Source organism: Suillus discolor (genome assembly GCF_016758755.1).
Source record: "Suillus discolor strain FC423 chromosome Unknown F5147scaffold_291, whole genome shotgun sequence".
In the NCBI taxonomy this organism is placed as follows: domain Eukaryota; kingdom Fungi; phylum Basidiomycota; class Agaricomycetes; order Boletales; family Suillaceae; genus Suillus; species Suillus discolor.
Genome location: NW_024541538.1, coordinates 1 through 10,727, shown reverse-complemented (window position 1 = coordinate 10,727; position 10,727 = coordinate 1). Strand labels below are relative to the sequence as shown.

Genomic DNA, 10,727 nt, shown 5'->3' with positions numbered 1-10,727 from the left:
CCTCTCTTCGCCAACATCACTGAAATCAAGCAAGATGCACTCGGGTGGAATATACTCGGTGATAAGTAAGTTCTTTACATCATACAGAGCGCGAGTTTTACGTCTGGAAGATCATGGCTTGTCTCTTTATAGACTATCATGATTCATCATTGATCATGGAACTATTATTCACTTGACTATCGATATGATGGCATCCGATTATCATCATGGGGCGTTAGCTATAAAACGCGTCTCGTCGATATCCCTGATCTTCCATACCCTCCCAGCGGCAAACAAGTCACTCATCATCTAGCGATGGCATCGCCAATCAAGGACGACGATACTGTAAAGACACCTGAAGATTTTCCTCCACTCTTGTCCAAGAAATTCAACATCACTGATGTTATGCAAGACGCGCTCAAGTGGGATAAGGAGTGGGAGGCGGCGATTGCATCTTCAACTGCAGCAGACGTCCTCGAGGAGATGTCTCGTTTCCTAGACGACTCTTACTTTACTCCTGACGCCATGGAGTTCTTCCACCAGGATCTTCGCAGGGTCCAAAATAACGTAGCCAAAATTCTGCGTGACCTTTTCGACGAAGGTCACTTTGACACCATCTGGTTGTTGTTGAATGTCGCGGAGAAGAAGAGACATATCAACGAAGGCCTGAGGGGGGCTTGTGAAGCGCCTACGTTTTGGGGGCAAGATTGTCGTGCTCTTTGCCCGGAGGTCACAGTTTCGAACCTTCTGATGCAGGGCGGGAAGGGCTTCGTCGACTTTCTCACTCGTGTCTTGGAGTTAACCGAGTCATCCCTTCAACCAGCATTCCTACCAAACTCATGGTGGGAACAGGCGTCGAACCTGCCAAATCCATGGTGGGAACAGACCCCGGACGTTCCACCTCAAAGACAAATATCCCAAAGCACAAAGCTTATGTTCGAAGTCGCGACTATCAATAGGAATAAGTTCATCGGTGAGTGTTTCCCGCTCATATAACATCATGCGAGTCTAACATTTAATGAACAGGACATTTTATTATGTCCTCAGTGTTGTCAATCGTAAGTGACATCACCAATCGTAGCGGGGGGATGAAGGGGGTCCTACACGTCATGGAGAATACAAAGGGATATGTTGCTCGAGCTTTAGCACAAGTCAAAACTACTTTCAGGGATAAACCTATTGTCCGCTGCGAAAACTGCACGAAGACGCCGGAAGAAATCGGACAAGGTGTTCGCTTCATGGTGTGCAGTGTTTGCAAAGCGAAACTCAACTTCGAGATACATTATTGTTCTCAGTGAGTAGAAGTCCTTTAATTCTGTCTTCATAACTCCCTCATAATGTTGCATCATCCACTAGATCCTGCCAGAAACAAAACTGGTCTCTTCACAAACGGACTTGTGGCAAGAAGCCAGTATCGAAGGGTCTAAGCGGAACCAAGGGAGACTCCCTTTGGGCATTTGGCGACTCTGATCCCACCGCCAACATGATTCGCGACTTTGGCAAGAAGGAAGGTCGGCATCTCACGAGCCTCAGAGACATTGGCGTAAATCCCTGTAAGGGTAAACGCACCCCTGCTGCGGAGCGTCAAGCCGAGATGCTTGAAGCCGACCGAAATGTCGATTACTTCCTCTTCACTGCGAGCGGTGAAGCAGTTCGCTTTGTGATCGATGATCCAGGAGCTAAAATGATCTTCCGGATCAACCGCGGTTGGGTTATGACGAAGAGTAGTGACACCGGTCTTGATGCTATGGGAGAGTACATACTCAAAGTCATGAGCGGATATCCCGGATTGAGTCGGAGGATCATCCTGAAGCAACTCTGTGAGGAACACGGGGCGGGCGCTACCAAAAGGATCATGGGGCTGGAGAAGAAGAGTCGAGAACATGGAAAGAGTACGTTTATAGAGGGTTGGGTAAAAGATTCTTCGTCCGTGTTTGGGGATTGGTCTTGGCTCGGATCGCTTTGAACGTTTTGAAGTGGTACGAATTTCTTTCTTGCTCACTTATGCCATGATCTCATTGATCCGCGTTTACAGTCGCTATGCATGTCAGAGACTCGGGTTTCGCTCGCGGCCATTAACCATGTTCTTCTGAAAAATCTCAATTCCGCTTCGTTTTCATTTGGGTTGTCTTTGTCGATAGTCTTCGAATAAGTGTACAGTATCCGTTGATGAAGCTGAGCCTCGGTGGCGTTCGTTTACATATTCAGTAGTCTCAATACAATTGACGCTAAATTTCTTACCTCGGTCCTCCTGGTCGTCGAATGGAAAGAACCTTATCTCCGGATCAAGACGTTGGCTTACTAATTAGGATCTCTGAGGATGTTCACATCGGACTCGACTTGAACGTTTGAACAACGACATACTCTCTGAGTCATCTTTAAAAAGCCACTAAATATGATTCGTGTGAGCAAGTATTTGTTCGCTCCTTCAGCCTCTTGGCCACCGAAATATGAACTGTAGTAAGACGTCATTCATGTGAGTCGCCATCGACCTTTATCGTGACAGGCTCTTGTTTTTGATCTCCAACATTTGCTTCAGTTATTCACGATGTGTCATTCCCATCCTCAACCCTCTGCATATCGTTGCGGCCGTATTCTCACTTCCTTGGGGTTACGTCCACGTGCAGCCCCTTCGCCACAGCGGCCACACCTCCAATGTTCATCTATGTCGTCACGGACCTGCCCTATCACGTCAAAGGAACAACCTAGACCTCATGACAGAAGTCAACCTCGAGTAAATCATCGCACCCATGAAACGCCTGTCACCGGTGAAACCCCGTGACATGTATGACTGCAGTTGTTGCTACCTCCCCTGTCCATGTAAGCTATTTCCCCTGCTGCGCGTCCGTTGATCACGCTGGTGGCCACCACTCGTCACAAGGCAACTGCTTGTAATTTCAGGCACCGTGATCCGTGCATTAATATTGTTGATTCCCGTTTTATAATCCATGATCGTATCTTTCGATCTCGCTGATATATCGAACGGCTTACGGCGTTTCCTGCTTTACTGATCTTCCGGTTCCGTGGGTTGCTACTGATGACCACGAGTACAAGAGATTCGTCCTGTTAATCATCTGATATGTAGAGCTTGCTACTTCCAGAATAATAAGTAGCATGTCGTCTGCGCCTGGCTCGTCTTGTGGCACAATTTTCTTGAAGCAGGTGTTTTAGAATGGCGTGCGTATTGATTGCTTGGTTCTGGGCCTCTGGCACTGAGATACATCATTCAACTTCTACTAAAGTACATAAGTCGGTTACATCGCGGCGTTCTAGAATGTACAATCTGGTCTCGAGACTATGTAGTGTCAGACTCAAGTCAGACTACTCAGAACTATACGGCAACTTGTATGCCAACTTATACAGTCTAAGTAGTTTTGAGAGCTCTCTCACTTCTTCCCCATTCCCCTTCCCCTTCCCATTCCCCTTCCCAGTCGCTTTCCCCTTGATGGCCCGGGGATAACCGGAGCCGGGCCCGCGACGGAGGGCTCAACGTCGAGACCGCCTGTCCCCATAAAAATCTGAGCCTTCGCTGATAGGGCAACTCGGGCCGGAACGAAGGGTTTGAGCAAATCCATGTCGAGATCAACCTTTTCAAATGCGATATCATGAGCCTGATGCACTGCTAGCAAAGGAACAAAGCCGTCAACTCACCTCTGCCGTCAATATATCAACCATCGTGCTAAAAAACTCGGCGAATCCCGTCATATTTACCAGGATATTTGAACAGCACTGCGAGCAACCAATGGCTCGAACGCCCCGGACTGTGTCACCGACCCCCGCAAGGACCGTGTGGCCAGATGGCTTGTCGCACAAAGACACCAGGCTTTTTTCCATGTAATCACTCCACCATTTCAATGGTCGTTGACCATTGAGCAAGAATCGACTGTCGGACTCGCAGTTACAGGAGCCGCTTTGAACGATCCACTGGTATCCTGCTGCATTCAAGCTCATGTAACTGCTGGTGATCCAGGATAGATCCACCCCCAAGGATTGCACCGATACCCCGCACCTCTGATGATAGGTGAGTAGTGCGAGCAACTCCTTGGCTGTGATGAGGTCGATTTCTGGAACACTCGCAGGAATGAGAGATTGGCGGAGAGTATACTCTGCAGCAAGCGTGGCTTCAACGTTGAGATGGGCACGCATTGCAATCGCAAAGCATGTCAAGGGCTCTTTCTCCATGCGGCTTTTAAGCGCTCGACGAACTTTGTGCTCAAGCGTTTGCAAAGAATATTTCCTGGCTGCTTCAAGCACAGGTATAATATCTTCAATCTCATGCAGAGGAGGATCCTCTGCAAGAGTTGAAGGGTAGCAGAATCTGAGCCAAATGTCGAGGACTCTGTGGTTTTCTTCCACGGGCACGACGGGCAGATCACCTTCGACCTGGTTTGACTGTACCGCTTGCTCGATGATGGAGTCGAACGACGACGAGGCGAGATTCAGAAAGAGCGTGATCACATGAAAATCAACGCCGTCGGACGATCGAAAGATGATATCTGCTTTGGCATGCAGAAATGGCGGGGTTGCCATGAGGAGTTTCCTTTGTATGAACAGTATGGTCAAGCTGGCAATATCTTCCTGGGCGACAAGTTAAACTTACATTTGAATGTAGAGAGAACGCAATAACGATTGATAGATTCTGGAAGACCAACAGGAGGGCGGTGTGGAAGAAACACGATGAAGATATTGCCTAGAGTGTATTGAGAATGTACGTCATATATAGTCATTTGAATCATTATATTCACAACACATGCATTTGTCGTACTAGAATCTAATAGGAAGGTTACTAGCCGGAGGCTATCGGAGACCCATGGAGGAAAGGAATATTCGTAATTCTTGAGACATATTTCTACACGACTACACGCGATTCTTCCCTTAAGCAACCCCTAAGAGATACACCTTGGTATTCAAGTTCAATGTACAACTGCTAGTTCTGACCGAGCCATGATTATTGGACACTGGGGCGGTACTGGCCAAGTACTGTTGCAAGTCTGTAGACATGATCTGCCAGATAACGTCAAGTAAGTGTTTTACCACAGTATTGTATATCGCCTTACGGATGAGGATAGGTGCGATCAAAAGTCCATCTCCAGCTCGATCTGTTGGAAACTATCAGAGTTTGTCCGTGTTGTATAGCAAGGTACATACCGGAGCGACAGCCTCTTCGATTTTTAGAGCAAGCAAGTTGCTGAACTCCGTCATGCCTTCTTTCACCCGGCTAGGGCAAGCACCACAGTTCGTATTACTTCTGACCTTTTGGATTGTCCTGTCCGCTGCCGTCCTCACAGTATCGCCAGACGGGCTATCCTGTAATAGCTCGTATACCTCCTGCATATATGTTGTCCACCACGCAAGTGGAGCGGTATTCCAAGGAAAAAATCTTTTGTCGGTACCCTGTCCGCAGTTGCAGTAATGCCCATTATAGTGGGAACCATTATTGAACAGCCAACTGCAGCCATTCGTATTGACATAATGATCCGTCATCCATTTGAGATTCTTCATTAGGTCTTGTACGGAGATAATGCATTTTTTGTGGTATGTTAGTAGGGCAAGAAAGTCGGATGCGGTGATCAGGTCGATTTCTGCGAATAACGCAGGGATTAAGGGTTGTCGTAAGTTGTATCTGGCAGCGGTGATGGTTTCATGCTTGAGCCGCGCGTTCCTCGCAATGGCGAAGGAGCGAAGGGGGTCTATTTCAAGAACCTTGGGGTTCGCTAGAGCCTGACATACTTTTCTCTCGATCAGGTCTAGTGAATACTTCTTCGCAGCTGCGAGTACAGAGAGAATCTCCGTGAGGTTGTCAAGAGAGGGATCTTCCGCCAGCGTCGATGGATAGCAAAACCTGAGAAACGTATCTAGAGTTTTGCTGTCCTCAGACACGACGATGACTGCTAAGCCATCCTTCATCTCTTGATCGGAAGCCCCGTCAGGAGCCTGAGGGAGGCCAAACAATGTTTCGAAGAACGGAGAGGCAAGGGAGAGGAAGAGCATGAAAACTCGAAACTCAACGCCGTCAGCTGATCGTAAGATAACGTCTGCTTTAGCATGATCGAATGGGGCCGAAGCACAAGTTTGTGTTGGCAATGTTGGCAATTCCATTGGCGATTATGATCTTTGTGGTGTCATGAATATGGCCGATCATAGCTAGTAAGCTGAACTCACCAGTTGAAACTTGAAATTTGTGGGGGGTGTGTGGGATGATGAAGAGGCTCTGAGAAAGTTAAGAGAATCGAACTGGCCATGCGCTTGCAGGCCTGTTAGGGCGCAGACCACTGCATTCGGCATTCATTAGTACATACATAGTGTGCTTTGACCTCGTGGCCCTTTTGTACGTTGGTGTTCAAATCAACCTGGGTATGTGCAAAGCGAGATGATACGCGACGGTGATTAAAGAGATACGCAGAAAGATAAGCCATGCCGTGATATTGAAACTGGGGCTGTGGCAAGGAGTGACATTCCGACCAGTGTCTATAAGCGCAACAGCCACTTTCAAGTTGATGTGGGAGGCTATAGCTCGATCCCTCTCCGTGGTATGAGCATCTAGCACGATTATTTCAACAACTCATGAACTTTACTAGTAGACTTAAGGTTCAACGGACGACTTACATGAGAGAACATTCCTCCACCGGTTAGACTAGGTTCATTTAGTATCAAGGTGGACATGAGGTAGTGATCGAGACGTTATAGTCACGTAATGACTTTTACATATGTGACTCGGTGAGCCCCAGATTTCAGAGAGGTCCCCCGAGACTTGCAGCGCCCGAACTGAAAACTTGTTAGTTGAACGGGGGATGGCGTAAGCCGCTATGGAATATCACCAGCTACCGACAGTGTCTTGCCAAGAGAAAACCGTCTGTTAAACATCAGAAGTGGTCGAGAAAGGACGGTGTCGGCATGTTGCACATTCTTCCGACGCAAGTGCTGGACCTCGTCTCCTGTGGTAGAAGGAAATTGCGTCTTTGATTTCTGAACCTAGAAACAAAAAATAATGAACATAGCTAGCAGAGACGCGTGCGTTTGTGAAGTTGAAGTTGATGCAGGTCTTACTAATGTCTAGAGGCTTGTCTGAGACTGGGTTCCAGACCTCGGGCAATAACCGAGACTCGCGCACCAAAAGCATGCATTCATAGTGAAAAAAGTCTAGTCGGCGAGAAGCAGACAGTTAACGAAAAAGGTTGCAGGTTCTGCCAACAAAGGATGATTCACTATCAAGAATCCATGAACGAAACAAAGGAAAGGTTGCGGCAGACGTGCAAACGGAGATACCTGGCTTGCTGGTTCCCCAGGTATTCAAATTCAGCTCTTCAACAGTCTGGATTGAGTGCTACTCACTCCTGCTGATGGACACGATGATGTTGTTTTGCTATGGCACTATATACTGCCTTACTCACAATGACAGTCAGAAGTCCGCTATCACCTCGACCTATCGAAAGGTATCAAAATTAGTTCGTGATCTAGAGCAATACACACCGTGACAGGTTGGACTTAAGTTGTGGTCGTAGCGAAGTCAGATGACCGGAACGAAACCAAGCGTGTAACGCGTCAGTAATAGTCACGTTAACTGTGACCGCTGCCCTTCGACCTGCACTACATAGAACGCGTCTTACTGAGGAATAATTCTAAATTCTAGGTGGTAAATATATGCGTATACTATTATCAAGCTCGGTATCACCTCTAAAGAGTTGAATACTATTTCTCGCCAACTGACAACTCGACGATCGCCAAACTGTTGCCTGAACTTGGTACATTGTACACACCTAATATTTAAAGGTCACCTTTTAGTTCTGGAAGATGTCAGATGAGCTGTTGGTGGAATGCTCTATCCACCTTGATGGTGTTCCCTGAAAGATACAGTCATTCAAGTGCGGCGAGTTGTCCGTGCAAATTCTGACTATGTCCAACTCGTTTATGTTATCCTTAATTGTATACAGGACACGGCTTCTGCAACACATGCATCGAAAACCTTTTCCAAGCCGGACCTCCGCCTTTCAAATGTCCTGTCGCAAGCATATCCAGCGCAAGGATGCATTTCAAATATTCTTAAAACCCTCACCAATCGCTCACACAACCTGGCACACAATCTCCCAGTAGAGATTCGGGTGTCGATATTGATTTTACACCTTCCGACGATGCGGATTCGACTATGGAGCGTGTGTCTAGCCTCCGCAAGAACACCCCAACGCTTGGATAAGCGTTTGGAACAGTTGCGACGGAATTTGTCGAGCGCGAACAAGGAACGCGATGAGCTGGATGATCAGCATCAGGAGCTGCAAAGGGAATACGACCTTCTTCAGGCACAGCATGAAAGTACATGCACGACTCATGAGAACGAGCGCAAAGTCGAGCGCCCAGTTGCTGTGCTGCAAAAGAAGTACGAAGTCGCTGAGAGTGCCGAGCAGACGTAGAGGGAAAGTTGTAAGACTGCACAAAGAGATGCGCGAAATGCACGAAAGGAGAAAGAAGAACGAGAGTACAAGAAAGCTTGAGCATCGTGCGCACAGAAACAAAGTGGCGGTAAGCATGCATGCCAGCAAAGTATTGTTAATTTACCTCGCACTGGCAGCACGACAAATACAAAGGAAAATACGAGGCTCTGAAGGAGGAGAACGCGCGCCTTCAAAAATCCAACAAACCGTAGAGATTCTCCCATCCTCAACCCTCTGCATATCGTTGTAGCAGTACTCTCACTTTCTTGGGGTCACCTCCACATGCAGTCCTTGGTATAGGCCCTTTCGCCACACCTCCTATGTTCGTCTACGTCGTCACAGACTTGCCCTATCACGTAAAAGGAACAAACCCAGACCTAAGGATAGAAAGAAATTCAAAGTCAACCACGAGTAAATCACCGCACCATGAAACACCTCACGCTGGTGGCCGCCATTAATCACAAGGCACCATCCGTGCATTGTTAATTATCCATGATCGTATTTTTCTCGATCTCGCTGATATATCAATCGGCTTACGGCGTTTCCTGCTTTACTGATCTTCCAGTTCCGCAGATTGCTCCTGATGGCCACGAGTACAAGAGATTCATCCCGTTATTCATCTGATATGTAGATGAGTGACTCGTTTACTTCCAGGACAATAATGAGCTCGGTGCTAGCATGTCATCAGCGTCTGGCTTGTCTTGTGGACAATTTTCTTAAAGCAGGCGTTTTAGAACGGACACATCAGTGATCACCTGAGTTTGGCACTGAGACATGACATTCAACTTCTACTAAGTACATTGGTCGGTCGATGGTACTGCGGTGTTCCATAATGTACAGTTTGATCTCGAGACTAGTGTCAGACTTCGAACAATTAGTATGCAACCTGTATGCCAACTTGTATGTTTGAGAGTTCCCTCACTTCTTTCTCTTCTTCTTCCCGCCCCGTCTTATCCACCCCGTTTTTAGGGTGAGCAAATCAAGATGAACCTTTTCAATTGCGAGGTGAGCCTGATGCGCTGCTAGCAAAGGAACAAGCCATCGAATCACCTCTGCCGTCAACGTATCAACCTTCCTGCTGAAAAGCTTGGAAAATACCGTCATATTTTCCAGGATATTTGAACAGCACCGCGAGCAACCAATAACTCGAACACCCCGGATTGCATCACCGACCCCCGTAAGAACCGTGTGGCCAGATGGCTTGTCGTACAAAGACACCAAAATTTTTTCCATGTAATCACTCCACCATTTCAATGGACGTTGACCATTGAGCAAGAATCGACTGCTGGACTCGCAGTTACAGGAGCCGCTAATGATCCATTGGTATTCTTTCGCATTCACGTTCGGGTAACTGCTGGCGATCCAAGATAGATCCACCCCCAAGGATTGCAACGATTTGCTGCACCCCTGATGATAGGTAAGTAGTGTGAGCAGCTGCTTTGCCGTGATAAGGTCGATTTCTGGAACGCTCTCAGGAATCAGAGATTGGCGGAGAGTATATTTTGCAGCGAGCGTGACTTCAATATCTAGCTGGGCACGCATTGCAATCGCAAAGCATCTCAAAGGCTCTTTCTCCATGTGGCTTTTAAGCGCTTGGCGAACTTTGTGCTCAAGCGTTTGCAAAGAATATTTCCTGGCTGCCTCAAGGACAGGTATGATATCTTCAAATTCATGCAGAGGAGGATCCTCTGCAAGAGTTGAAGGGTAGCAGAATCTGAGCCAGATGTCGAGGACTTTGTGGTTTTCTGCCACGGGCACGACGGGCAGATCACCTTCGATCTGGTTTGATTGTGCCGCTTGCTTGATGATAGAGTCAAAAGACGACGAGGCGAGATTCAGAAACAGCGTTATCACACGGAAATCAACGCCATCGGACGATCGAAAGATGATATCTGCTTTGGCGTGCAGAAATGGCGGGGTTGCCATGAGGAGTTTCCTTTGTATGAACAGTATGGTCAAGAATAATTCCTGGGCGATAAGTTGAACTTACATTTGACTGTGTAGAGAATACAATAACGATCGATAGATTCTGGAAGAACAACAAAAGGGCGGTGTGGAAGAAACTCGATGAAATTGCGAATGTATGTCATGTATATCAAATTGTTATTATATTCACAGCGTCATACTAGGAAGGTCACCAAGTTAACTGGAAGCTACGGAAGACCCATGGAGGAAAGGAGTAATCGTAATCCTTGAGACATATTTCTACACTACTAGATCGGCGGTCCCAACCCCTGAGAGATACCCTTTCTTGATATTTATGTAAGTTCAACGTTCAACTGCTAGATCTAACCGAGTCATGATTATTGGACACTTGACACA

General features: G+C 47.2%; 1 protein-coding gene across 1 annotated transcript; it reads right to left on the bottom strand.

Moving 5' to 3' along the window:
• Positions 1 to 3,167: 3,167 nt before the first annotated feature.
• On the bottom strand, positions 3,168 to 4,745 carry F5147DRAFT_842141 (uncharacterized protein). The gene is made up of 4 exons (XM_041444415.1): positions 4,580 to 4,745; positions 3,631 to 4,519; positions 3,422 to 3,566; positions 3,168 to 3,359 (listed from the first exon to the last, which is right to left on the bottom strand). Coding segments are annotated over exons 1-4 (1,095 nt in total). The 5' UTR covers positions 4,582 to 4,745; the 3' UTR covers positions 3,168 to 3,300.
• Positions 4,746 to 10,727: the final 5,982 nt, after the last annotated feature.